We start from the raw sequence: 13833 nt of genomic DNA, 5'->3' as shown, positions 1-13833 counted from the left end.
GAATTAGTGCTCGAGTTGCCAAGACAAGTAAAATTAATATTAATGGTAGGTGCAAATACAAAATCAATGCTAGTGTTTAAAAAAAAATCCAGTTAGCAATTTTTATTGCTGATTTAGCACGAGTTGCGTTGAATAAAGGTGAATCTTATTTACGATGGAGCCATTCATCATGATGAATGACTTTCTACAATCACTGTGTTGCGGACCACCCCATGCCTCCTTTTAAAACTCAGTGCTCTCTTGGATCCCACAACACTGAACTTATTTTTTTTCTCCAGTTTTCTTGGCCATTTCTATCCATTCCTCATCACCCATTTCCCAAAGTGCTATTATTTTCCATTGCATGTGATTTACCTTGGAACGTCTGAATCACTCCTATGCCTTTAAAGGTCGTATTTCCACATATGACTTTCAAATAGACTCCACAAATCCATTCTTATTCTTTTATCTAAGAACTATATTCCCAGGGCACATGGGTGGCTCAGTCAGTTGAGTATCAGACTCTGACTCTTTGGCTCAGGTCATGATCTTGTGGTTCATGGGTTTGGGCTCTGTGCTGACAGTGTGGAGCCAGCTTGGATTCTCAATCTCTCTCTCTCTCTGCCCCTCTCTTGCTCGTGTTCCCTCTCCCTCCCTCTCTCTCTCTCTCTCTTTCAAAATAAATAAACAAACTTTAAAAAAAGAACTGTATTCCCAAATGCCTCATAAATAAAAACAGGTAATATATGAAATACGATCTCAAATTCCTTTATTCATTGTGTCTCCCCTTCATGCCCCCTAGCTGCAAATGCCACCACAAACTGTTGCCCTGCCTATGTTTTCTACTCTTTTAATGGCATCACCATCCTTGGTATTTTCAGGAACTTGGCATCACCTCTCACTTCTCTCCTTGCTTCTCCCCACCAGGTCTCTAGCCTATTAACTCTGTTGAGGACAGAAACTATGTCTTTTGCATTAATTTTCCTGTCAGCATTTTGTCCAATCTCTTGCATAGAGAAAAATCTCAATATTTATGGAATTTGACATATATGGTTACTAAAAGTAAGTAAGCTACCCCCTGCTTTTCCATTTATAGAGTATAACTAAGCCCTTTCCACCTTCCTATCACACTACCGATGCAAATGGGCTTTTCACTGAAGTTGAAGTCCCCCAAGTTAACCAAAAAAAAAATGTATTTTCACAAAATAAAATTTCTTAGCAGCTTCTATGTGCTGCTTACATTACACAGTTCCTGTGCATGAAGTATAATTAACTTTGAGGCTTTAAAAATTACCTTTTATGTATTTGTTCTCTCCTTTCTTTCTTGATGGTCACTTATAAAAACTCTGTGTTTTGGCAAATTCATTTTTGCCAGTAGGCATCTATAAAGAATGAATGCTATGATAGCCAATGTGCTTCTAAAAACGCCGTTAAGCATTCAAAGCTTCAGGCCATAATATGGCCATAATGAAAAGAAGGCTCATGGCGAACAGTTATAGAGTACAGACTGTTGTTCCTTTCCGAGGTCTTTCTTCTGAGACAGTAATGTGATAGTAATTTACATTTCTGAATTGGATCAGTAGGGATAGGTGTGAGAAGTAAGATGAAAGGGAGTAGAGGCAGACAGGGTCATAAAAATACATCCCACGTAACAACTTAAAGAAAAAAAATAGTTTCAATAGGAGATTTGGAATACTCTAGAGATGAAACTTAGGCTTTTTAAAAAAAAATTTTTTTTAACGTTTATTTATTTTTGAGACAGAGAGAGACAGAGCATGAACGGGGGAGGGTCAGAGAGAGAGGGAGACACAGAATCAGAAACAGGCTCCAGGCTCTGAGCTGTCAGCACAGAGCCCGACACGGGGCTCGAACTCACGGACCGCGAGATCGTGACCTGGGCCGAAGTCGGCCGCTTAGCCGACTGAGCCACCCAGGCACCCCAAAACTTTGGCTTTTAAGGAATGCAAGTCCCACATTTAGAGCTCTTCATCAAAAAATTCCAAACACCCAGGTTAGTATAAATTGTACCTTTTCCACAAGAGTTGATATGCATTCTCCTGCATTATGAGAATACTTCCATTGTGAATAAGATATTCATCTTTAAATCCATTTTTAGGGTGAAGTAAACTATACCTTCACATTTTAACTCACTGCTTCTCAACTGAATAGCTTTAAGTATGGTATTGTATGATGACTAAAATATATGAGAACATTGAAGTATGATTTAGGAATTACTACTAGAATTAACGAGTGTTATTTCATGCCTATGAATTAAAAAGCATGGCCTAATAAATCTTTTCTTGCATTTGGCAAGGAAGATCCTATGGCGACCTTTTAAGACTCAAAATTAAAAGAGATACTAATTTGGGGCACCTGGGTGGCTCAGTTGGTTAAGTTCCTGACTCTTGGTTTCGGCTCGGGTCATGATCTCACAGTTCATGACATTGAACCCCACATTGAGCTCTGTGCTGACAGCATGGAGCCTACTTAGGATTCTTTCTCTCTCCCCCTTTCTCCCCTCCTCTCTCTCTCTCTCTCTCATAAATAAACTTAAAAAAAAATACTTATTTGTAACTTGTTATTATGTATCAACTTCTGGTTTCATCCTGTTTATTTGAACAGTTATAGTTGGTTTTTACATTTATTATTTTTTTATGTTTATTTATTTTTGAGAAAGATAGAGTGAGAGCAGGGGAGGGGCAGAGAGAGAGGGAGACACAGATCTGAAGCAGGCTCCAGGCTCTGAGCTGTCAGCACAGAGCCCAACGCAGGGCTCGAACTCATGAATGGCGAGATCATGACCTGAGCTGGAGTCGAACACCCCACCGATTGAGCCACCCAGGCACCCCTACATTTATTTTTTAATGAAGCTTAGTTATGAGGTTAGCACTGAAAAGCTGTAGGAAGAGAATGATTTCTGGAAAAAGGCAAGGTTTATATTCTCTCTGTCTCTCTTTTCATGTAGTTCTCTGGGAAGGAGACTATGTTCAAAAATACTGACAGAGTTCTTTTTGGGATCTGACATGATAAAGAGTTTATTGTTATTTTAGCCAAGGTGAAGCCACACCTTATCTAATAGTAAATTTTAATTTTAAACAACAAGGCATCTGGAAATGGTGAAAGCATATTCACTCTTTGAAATTATACAAGACCTAACAAGCCTACCATGTTACAGACAAATTCTAAAATTATAGACTGCCATGGAAGAAGGTACAAAACTAACAGTCCGTGAGCAGGGTAGGCACGTGACCACACCAAAAGCGTGAACAAAGCGGATTTTGATACCTGCTTGGGATGGGCAAATATCATGATTCATTATGAGTTTACCGTTCTGGTCTAAATATTATGAAAGGTTAAATTGGGAAAATAAGATGATTTCTTTCATTCTGTAACCTACCTCATTTTATTTGGGGTCATTTTTCTTTGCTTCATTGCTATTCAGGAAAGCCATTTTCTCCTGGAGAATTGCCCTTGACTTTGCAGTATCGGCTTGGTCAGCCAATCCCCAAATCCCAGCCTCCTTCTAATTGAGCCCCTCGGTGTAGCCGTAAGGAAGCAAGGTGAAGGAAACCCCATGCAGTAAGAAAGACATTTTCTACATCTGGCGTTCCTCCTGACTGTTGGGCAAGCACTTCTTAGCGCCTCAGGGCCCATGGCATTTCGTGCTACCCCCATTCAGATAATGATCCTCAAACTTCTTCTCCCACGCACGGTGCCCCAATATTGTGTAAGGATGTGGGCTCGGCCCTGACTCACCGAGTAGAGGTGATTTGTATCCTGTGAATCACCTACACCACTTCCTGCTGGCACCTTCGAGATTTCATTGAAACACAATCTCTGAAAGGTGAAGGTACAGAGAGGAGCAGGTGTGCATCAAATTCCTAAAACTCATTTGGGAAATTTGACAGAAATAATAGCCTCTGATGGAAATTTGACTTTCCTTGCATTTCTTGAAACAGAGTGCCAAGAGACCGTTTTGAGTTTACAGATCGTCTGCCCCATCCCACCTTGCACGCAGTTCCTCTATACTTCAGTTACCGACGTACGGCTTGTCACCAGATCTGTTTTCTGGACACACTGACACTATCCAAAATCCTTAATATCCTAGTGAATTATTTTCTTAGCAGAGACCCATGGTCAAGAATCAAAAACTCAAATACAATATTTGCAATAGAATCATAGACCATCATTGTTCAAATAACACTAACGGCAGGGAATAAACCTGTAAGATAAGGAAATGTATGTATATTTAGCGTCTATTCCTTCCCTGTCTGACTTTAAAGTAATAAGTAGTGTTTCCTAAGGGTGACAAGGTGGTGGATATCAGACTTCTCCATGGGTTCCCTTTTTAAATATTTTGATCAGCTCCACCTACTCGAGTTTGCAAGGGCCTGGAGCAGAGACGAACTTGACAGAAGCTGGAGAATCATTCTTTTAAAGAAACAGAGCTATGCAGAGGGACACAACTTTAGAACCAATTTTGCTATTTTCTTGGCTATGTACATCCATGATGGAGCTGCAGTCTTTCATTTGAGGAAAGCATTTAAAATTATTTACCAGTTCATCTGTAAAAGACCCGGATGTTCAATTCATGCAGCGAGAGCTAGTCTCGCAGAAACCATCCCGAGTGGTGGACGATGTCCAAGGGAGCGTCACAGGTTACCAGAGCCCAGTTTTTGTGGAGACACGCCCTGCACTGAACATTCTTTAATTCACAAAGACAAATATGTCACCTGTGGCCTGACCAGGTGGAACAAAGTTTCCAACAGTGGAAAAACTAACAACTACTAAAAACCTTAAAAAAAAAAAAAGACTAAGAAGCAACACCCCAAAACAATTAGCTGAATTCTATAATAGTTGCAGATTGCAGGTGTAAGCAGATCCAAACAGGAAAGGCTAGTTTCTGATTTCCACAAAGGATAGAGAAATGAGCTTCCAATGTGTGTTTGCACGGTGGATGGGGCTGATGGGCGAAATTCTTGGTAGGAGCACTGGTAACGTTTTCTCCAAAGCCTTCCTCAGATGAAGAAGCATGGAGGAAGACCTGCACCAAGAATGTAAAAACACACAGCTAGAGCTCCTGTTTGTGTTGAGCGGACTGTATAAGTTAAAGGGTTTAATTCTGCCATAGGAAAATGCATGGCCAAATTATATTGAGAAGTGGAACAAAGCTGGCCTAGATGATGGCTCATTCTTCATAAAAAGATATATAGAGAGGGGCACCTGGGTGGTTCAGTCGGTTAAACGTCTGACTTCAGCTCAGGTCATGATCTCAGGGATCCCGAGTTCCAGCCCCTCAGCACAGAGCCCATTTGGATCCTCTGTCCCTCTCTCTCTGCCCCTCCCTCGCGAGTGCATTCTCTCTCTCTCTCTCTCTCTCTCTCTCTCTCTCTCTCCCAAAAATAAATATTAAAAAAAAATCTGTGTGGAACAAATTATCTTTTTCTATCTCTGTTCAAATGACAATGAAATCCAGACTTTAGGAGTTTTTTGTTATTTAAGAAAGATGATTTTTTTTCCTTTATGAGCAACTGAAGCAGTTATTTATATTGTAGGAGAAATATGGGGTGGGAAGGAGATAGTTCTAAACTTTTCAAAAAAGGCATTGTCAAATCATTGGAAGATTATGAGACTTGCTGTCCAAACATAGATTCCAACTCTTATTTTCTACACTCACTATGTAATCGGTCTTGGACAAGACATTTAATTTAACTTCCCTGATGTTAAATTTGGGGGGGGCTACTAACTACTTCATAGGATTGTTCTAAGGGTCTAGTTTGAAACTTATGAAATTAGAAGCTATGATGCAGATGTGTAATGTAGTTTTTAGCAATAATATGCAGTATGTTTAACATATCCATGTCTCCTCTGATCGAGAAAAAAAATAAGATAAAATCTTTTATTACTTGGATTAAATCATACTTTAAAATATCAAATTACAAAGAGATTTGTAATCTTGTTATAGACCAGGAGAGGGCACTACGCACACATACTGCTAAAACTAGAGGCTAGACCCTGAGTATCCTGGAACATTTGTGAGAGTCTCTGGTGTGTTAGGCATTTTGGAAAAAGATCATTTAATTTAATTCGCCCCCAAACTCTGTAAGGTGGGGGAAATCTAGAGCCAGAGAAACTAATTAATTTGTCCAAAATCACATAACCCAAGTTTTCCCCCAGGATTGCCTTTCCATCACACTTGGTTGCCTCCCTAGAGCAGTAAAATACTCTGCTTCAATCATATTTACCCTGGTTTGTCTGTGTGATGTCTGTATTATTGCCCCTTTCCAGGTTCTATAATGTGGCCCATTAACAACATTGCTATGTACCCTTGGGAAAGTTACTTAAACTCCTTAAGTCTCAGTTTTATCATATGCTTAGTGGGGATAACAGTAGTAGCTTCTTCAAAGAGTCACTGGGTGGATTAAATGAGATAATATAGATAAAGAGGACAAGAGCCACGCCTGCATATAGTACATGCTCAAGAAATGTTAACTGCTATCCACAACTGCATCACCACCATTAGTATTTACTATATAAGTTACTCGTCTAGCCTAGAAAGAGGGGTGAAGTGCAAATGCCTGACTCCTGACAGAAGCAGCTAAACCCTCTTCAGTAAACATCTGTGCAATGGAAAGGACTCTTCTCACACTTTCTATGGAATTCAGAAACTACTTAAGTCATTCCGGAGCCTGTTTTCGAACATTGGCCTATCGAGTGGGGACACACGATGAAATGCCTTGTTCAAACTTTTACTGGGCTGACAGAAACTGGATTCTAGGGCTCAGTGGTTCATCTAGCGTGTATGTTCGCTCCCACGTTAGATAAGATATATTCTGGCTTTACTTAGATTACATTTTATTAAAATCTACTTTTTTATTTTATTTTTATTTTTTATTTATTTATTTTTTTAAAGATAGTCTGAACAGTTTTATTTATTTATTTTATTTTTTTTTTCAACGTTTATTTATTTTTGGGACAGAGAGAGACAGAGCATGAACGGGGGAGAGGCAGAGAGAGAGGGAGACACAGAATCGGAAACAGGCTCCAGGCTCCGAGCCATCAGCCCAGAGCCCGACGCGGGGCTCGAACTCACGGACCCCGCGAGATCGTGACCTGGCCGAAGTCGGACGCTTAACCGACTGCGCCACCCAGGCGCCCCAGTTAAAATCTACTTTTGTGCATAATACAATGCAAACAGTAAGCTGGGCACTTAAATCAACAAAGGAACATATCGATGGTTGAGAGTCCTGCTTAGTTGTTACTGTAAATAGAAACTGATTGTCAGTTAAGCCTTTGTGTGTGTGTACACGTGTGTGTGTGTGTGTGTGTATGCGTGTGTAATAAGCTCTATCTTGGAGCATTGCTCCAAACACATCATGGAGCAAAATAGTGGAAAGTCTGTACAATTTCTGTTGCTAAGCTTCTAGGAAATCAAATTTCAAAATCAGGTCTTTGACCCTGGGAACAGGGCAAATCTGAAATTAGGAATGTCATGCCAAGGTTTTTACCCCTAGACCGAGAGCTGGGGGCTCATTGATTTTCAATTATTTCCTGTTTTTACAAATCAGTTTCTTTTATGGTTTCAATGGATCAAATTCTTGAAATCATTAAAACAACCCTATAAGTAGTGTGGTTACATGAAACTCTGATCAAGCTTTCTTTTTTTAGCACTGTTTATATATTTGGTTTTCCCCCGTTATTAGGTTGCCATCTTCTCCAAGCAGTTTTCGGCACCACCGTGATTCCTTCATGCATCCCAGGAGAATCCGAAGATAACTGTACAGCTTTAGGTGAGCCCGGCTTTGCCAGTGCTGCCCCGGAAGGTCACACATTCTTAACAGAAATGAACTCAAAGACTACGAATATGTGACAGTGTAGAGAAAGGGGAGAGGAACAGCTTCTGTGTTAACAAAATAATTGTGGGGGGGGGGGGGCTGCTGAGTGGCTCAGTCACTTGAGCGTCTGACTCTTGCTTTCAGCTCAGGTCATGATCGCCTGGTTCATGGGATCCAGCCCTGAGTCAGGCTCTGTGCTGACAGCACTGAGCCTGCTTGGGATTCTCTCTCACCCTCTTTCTCTCTGTCCGTCCTTCACTTGTGTTCTCTCTCTCTCTCAAAAATAAATAAACTTTTAAATAATAATACTGATAATTTTTTTAGCACCTTATTTGTGAGCTAGATCTGGAAAAACGATATAAAAGAATAACTGGTGGGAGAGGGAGTGGGCATCTAGTTCTCTGGAATGAGTAGATCTTAAAGAGATAGGACAAGAAAAATCAGATGCCCTTTGGCCATTCCCTAGAACTTTGCTGTGAAACCATTGCTAGAGATTAGATCCCAGGCAAAGTAGGCAAATTTAACCTGGTACACAGTAGATAATCAATATATTTTGTTGTTATTTTTTTGTAAAAGGAACAAATGATGTCCTTTCTTTCAGTTACAATGTTCATTCAGAAAATATTTATGGAGTACTTAATACATGCCAAACACTGTGCATAGGCATAGGAACACAGAGAGAAGTCATGCATAGTCTATTTTCCTCGGGGACCCCTGAGGACTCTGGATGTGGTTCAAGAGAGCTCTACTTTAGACTCAGTCTGAATATTGAGTCGAAGGTTATCCTGAGGAACCAGGGTATTTCCCACAATAATTTTACCTTCTCTCTTACCCTCCTTTTTGTTATGCCTCCACTATTTAGGTTTTTTTTTTTTTAAGTTTCTATTTAAATTTCAGTTAGTGGACATACAGTGTAAGATCAGTTTCAGGTGTACAATATAGTGATTCAGTACTTCCCTATAACACTCAGTGCTCATCACAAGTGCCCTCCTTAATCCCCACCACCTATTTTGTCCATCCCCCACCCACCTCCTATCAGTTCGTTCTGTATAAAGAGTCTGTTTCTTGGTTTGCCTCTCTCTCTCTCTCTTTTTTCCCTTTGCTCATTTGTTTTGTTTCTTAAATCCCACATATGAGTGAATTCATATGGTACTTGTCTTTCTCTGACTGACTTTCTTCACTTAGCATGATAGCCTCTAGCTCCGTCCACGTTGCTGCAAATGGCAAGATTTCATTCTTTTTTTATGGCTGAGTAACACTCCAGTGTGTGTGTGTGTGTGTGTGTGTGTGTGTGTGTGTATGCCTCATCTTTATCCATTCATCAGTCGATGGACACTTGGGCTGTTTCCATAGTTTGGCGATTGTAGATAGCCCTGCTATCAACATTGGGACGTATGCATTCCTTTGGATTAGTATTTCTGTTCTCTTTTCTTCCTTCATCACTGGACTCTTTAGAAGTTTGGTCTGCCTCCCTCCCTTTTTTTGTTATTGTTTGCTTGTTTATTTCTTTCAGCAGGAGTATTACAATCAGGATGCTATTGTTTGATTATTTCATAAGCATCCTTCACATTTCAGTAACTAAAAATCCTAAAATGAATTTTACGTACAGGTTGCAACACTACTTCTAAAAAGGCTTCTATTTTCACTGTTGTGTTTGCCCAGCCCCGGGCATTTGGAAGTCAAAATTTGTCTAGTTCAGTTCTCATGGTTACAGATGTTGGGGAGGCTTTGGTTGATTTCTTTGATGGTACCCTCAAAAATTTGGGAATATACACCAAAACATGCCTTCCTAAAAGATCTTTGACTTTTTTGCAGTCCCCCAAAACACTCACACCCCACCCTGTCGTACAATACTGTATTGACAGAGGCTGATTACTGAGAAAAAAAAATACAATGAGTTTTGAAACTACTGATAATATATCAGCCTGTTGGCTGTGTTTTAGGGTTAGGGCCAGGGTATGGGAACAGTGTGAGTTAGTTAATAAATAAAATAAAGAAAACCCACTCTAAAACTTTGCTCTCTTGAACTAATTAATGGTTTCAGTTTGCAGTTGTGTTTGGAGTAATGAACTGCAGAATTATTTTGAGATTTGAAAAACATCAGACACATTTGGGTTAAGTGAATAACGTTGGAGGGTAATGATTTTTGTGTGTCGTAAACTTTCCTTTTCTATCCTTCAAGATTATCCTTTGTGAATTAGATGCCTAGGTCTTATTTTGTTTGTTTAGTCTGTTGGTCCTTCTCCTTAGGGGTCAAATGTTTGTTCACTGGCCTAGGAACTGTGATAACTAGAGGGACTTAGTCCTGAAAAGTCTCCTCGACTGATTAGTACCTGCCCTGCTTTGCTACAGTAGCTCAGCAATGACTATATGAAAGGGTGATTCATGCTTCGAAGAAGGCAGCGGAATATATCCAACTTTCCATTTCCTTCACAGTTCAGACAGAAGACAATCCACGTGTGGCTCAAGTGTCAATAACAAAGTGTGGCTCTGACATGAATGGCTTCTGTTTGCATGGACAGTGCATCTACCTGGTGGACATGAGTGAAAATTATTGCAGGTAATACACACACACAAAAAAAGTGTTTTTTAGACGTATACTCTTTTTTTTTTTTAATTGTTTGAAGTTGATGTGTTTCCAGGGGCTGTAGTTTATAAATTTTTTTTTTAATTTTTTTTCAACGTTTATTTATTTTTGGGACAGAGAGAAACAGAGCATGAATGGGGGAGGGGCAGAGAGAGAGGGAGACACAGAATCGGAAACAGGCTCCAGGCTCTGAGCCATCAGCCCAGAGCCCGACGCGGGGCTCGAACTCGCAGACCGCGAGATCGTGACCTGGCTGAAGTCGGACGCTTAACCGACTGCGCCACCCAGGCGCCCCCAGGGGCTGTAGTTTATACATACTATTAGCATGCAGTTATATGTGCTATTAGTAACGTTATTAAGCATGTTTTTTTTTTAAGTTCTGGAAGAAACAGTAGCTCTCAAATTGTACCGATATTTCCAGGGTACAGAGTCGGGTAGGCTTTGATGCCTCCTTCTCATAGACCATGAAGGTGGTTCTGCTTTTAGTCTTTCCACTGGACTTCTACATCAGCCCCTGTTTTAAGGATTGATTGAACTGATTAAGACAAAATGCACCTCCACCCTACGAAAACTTTCCAAACCCCCTTGTGGGTTGTCAGCCACCCTGGCAGCTGGGCCAGCCTGTCACTTAGCACCACAGTTAAGCTGAGAGCTGTGTGGAGCTCTGATATCAATGTGGGCCCGGCTCTGAGGCCAGTCTTTGAATTCCTCTTTACAGCTGTCAGCAACCCTCGTCGGTTTCCCGTATCACAGTGTGAGGCGACTCCTTACAAAACGAATTCTTAATGATAATTTCTTTTTTAAATAACCGATCTTTCTCTCCCATGTTCCTGTAGGTGTGAAGTGGGTTACACTGGGGTCCGCTGCGAGCACTTCTTTTTAACCGTCCAACAGCCCTTGAGCAAAGAATATGTCGCTTTGACTGTGATTCTCGTTTTCTTGTTTCTCGTCATCGTTGCCGGTTCCATATACTACTTCTGCAGATGGTAAGCCGGTGGTTTCTGCACTTTGCTTCTACGTATTATGTTTATACAATGCAGGCTAAAAAACTGGGTAAGACTATGGACAAAGTGTTATTTAGAGGGATACGATGGACTCTGCACAGATGATACGTATTTTTTTAATTTTTTAAAACATTTATTTCTAAGGGGGGAGGGGCGGAGAGAGTTGGAGACACAGAATTTGAAGCAGGCTTCAGGCTCTGGGCTGTCAGCACAGAGCCCGTTGTGGGTCTAGAACTCACAAGCTGTGAGATCATGACCTGAGCCAAAGTTCGAGGCTTAACCAACTGAGCCACTCAGGTGCCCCCACTGATGATATTTACAAAAAAGAAGTTTCCGTGGCATATCATATGGATTTGACTCTAATATTAGCTCTGCTATTTATTGTCTCTATAAGTTGTACAAGCCAAGCTTAGAGTATCAGTTCTTTCTTCTGTTATACAGATAGAAATCTCCTACATTAATCACAGGACCATTTTCAGCATTGAGTATTATCATGCATGTTAAAGGAACCATAAGGCATAATGTCAATGTTATGTTTAACCATTTGTATTCAATTATTAGGTTAAATTTTGTGTTTCATAAAGCATGTGCTTTGTAAATTAATAACCCTAGAGGCTTAGGATTTTAAAGTTTAAGGCAGACCTGTAGACAGGAATTTCCAGACAGCTGTTAAAAGGTTACTTTTCCCGTCTCCCAGAACAGTGACACCCCACCCTGTTGTATAATACTATACTGACAGAGGCTGATCACTGAGAAAAAAAAATACAATGAGTTTTGAAATTACCGACAGTGTATCAGACTGTTGGTTGTGTTTTGGGGTTTAAGACCAGGGTCTGGGAACAGTGTGAATTAGTTAATAACAGCTGCCTTGAACTGTCTCCATGAAATCCTTCTTATTTTGGAGCTGGTACATATTTTTCAGTGAAGATTTGAATGGATGTCATTTTGTTTGCTGAAAGCAATGTGCTTCTACTTTTGAAGGTCAGGAAGCGTGCTACTTTTATAAGATTAAATTTATTTTGCCCATGATTGATTCTAAGTATTCATCAAATTAAAACGCCTTCCTAATTAGTTATGATCACAGAACTGAACACTACTAAAACTGAAATACCCCTAAAAGATCTTTGACTACAATCCTTTCCTTTATAAAGATTGGGGAAATGAGACCTAGAGAGGTCATTTGACATGCCTCAGCTCCTATAGTTGGCAAGTGGCAGAACTGTGTCTGTGTCTAAACAAAAGCTTTCAAATTGTATTCCTCCACTAAGCATAAACGTGCAGTTTCCTCAAGGCTACATGCCCCATCTCCGAAATGGGTAGAAAATGAATTCAAAATATTAGGAGGATAGCTTGAACAAACGAATGAATGAATGAAGATTCTGAATCCTAGCTGGCAGAACTTGACCTTATGTAACCCATTGGTATTTCACTGTCATCATCTATAAAAGGAGGATGATAATGGCAATGTGAGAATGTGAGAATAGAATGAGTAATGAATGTATAGCACTTAGGGCATTGTCAGCCACTAATTAGTGCTTGATAAATAATAAGTTATTCTAATTGCTTTTGGTGATAACATTGTATCAATGTGATGGATAGAATGTAATGATGTAGTATGGTATTCACATACTAGTTTTCTAGAAGGAAGGAAGGAACGAAAGAACCAAGGAAAGAAGGAAGGAAGGAAGGAAGGAGAAAGGAAGGGAGGGGAGGGAAGGGAAGGGAAAAAGAAGAAAGGGAAGGGAGGGAGGGAGGGAAGCAAAGAAGGAAGGAAGGAAGAAAAAAGAAGGAAGAAAAGACAGAGGGAGAGATTGAGAGAAAGAAGGGAAAGGAAAGAAACAGAAATGAGAGAGAAAGAGAAAGAGAGACAGAGAATAAAACACCCAGGCTTAAATATGGTCACATGCTTTCCTGGAATTTTGTAATTTTCAGGACATGTTAAAACCTCTGAAGAGTCCTTTAACTGTGTTTCACCATTTCCTCCCCAAATTGTTTGACCACAGAATACTACCCCTTCTCCCTCTTTTTTTTTTCTCTTGCCCAACCTAAATCTGTTGACTTTTGTCATTTTGGAAACACTGTGCTGATGTTTCTTTTGAGTCCATATGTTGGTTTGTTTTGTTAGCATACTTTGTTCTTCTCACTGTTAACTACAGTGCTAACAGTTTCAATTTCTGAATATTTCTAGGTACAGAAATCAAAAGAGTAAAGAACCAAAGAAGGAATACGAAAGGGTGACGTCAGGGGATCCAGCATTGCCACAAGTCTGAATGCAGCCGTCCAGCTATGGGCAGGGATGCGCAGCGTGCCTGACTATGTTAATATTCCTATTTTATTAATAATATTTATGTTGGATCATGTGTTAAGTCAACAATGGTGCATTTTTAATATACTTGGAAAAGTTTTTTATTTTTGTTTTATTTTTGAC

General features: G+C 40.1%; 1 protein-coding gene across 1 annotated transcript; it reads left to right on the top strand.

Annotated features, from left to right (window-relative positions):
* The first annotated feature begins 4936 nt into the window (after positions 1 to 4936).
* Positions 4937 to 13675, top strand: EREG (epiregulin). The gene is made up of 5 exons (XM_047857603.1): positions 4937 to 4973; positions 7683 to 7769; positions 10251 to 10374; positions 11238 to 11387; positions 13594 to 13675. Exons 1-5 carry the CDS (start codon positions 4937 to 4939, stop codon positions 13673 to 13675), a joined length of 480 nt encoding a protein of 159 aa, XP_047713559.1.
* The last annotated feature ends 158 nt before the right edge of the window (positions 13676 to 13833 follow it).

This window comes from Prionailurus viverrinus, chromosome B1 (genome assembly GCF_022837055.1).
Source record: "Prionailurus viverrinus isolate Anna chromosome B1, UM_Priviv_1.0, whole genome shotgun sequence".
In the NCBI taxonomy this organism is placed as follows: Eukaryota; Metazoa; Chordata; class Mammalia; order Carnivora; family Felidae; genus Prionailurus; species Prionailurus viverrinus.
This window is presented reverse-complemented; position numbering and strand designations above follow the sequence as displayed.

Bases quoted from the DNA above. Each gene is read 5' to 3' on its own strand.
- EREG (XM_047857603.1), top strand. From the start codon at position 4,937: ATGGGGCTGATGGGCGAAATTCTTGGTAGGAGCACTG. The intron at 10,375-11,237 runs GTAATACACACA...ATGTTCCTGTAG, and splicing joins ATGAGTGAAAATTATTGCAG to GTGTGAAGTGGGTTACACTG. The intron at 11,388-13,593 runs GTAAGCCGGTGG...GAATATTTCTAG, and splicing joins ATATACTACTTCTGCAGATG to GTACAGAAATCAAAAGAGTA.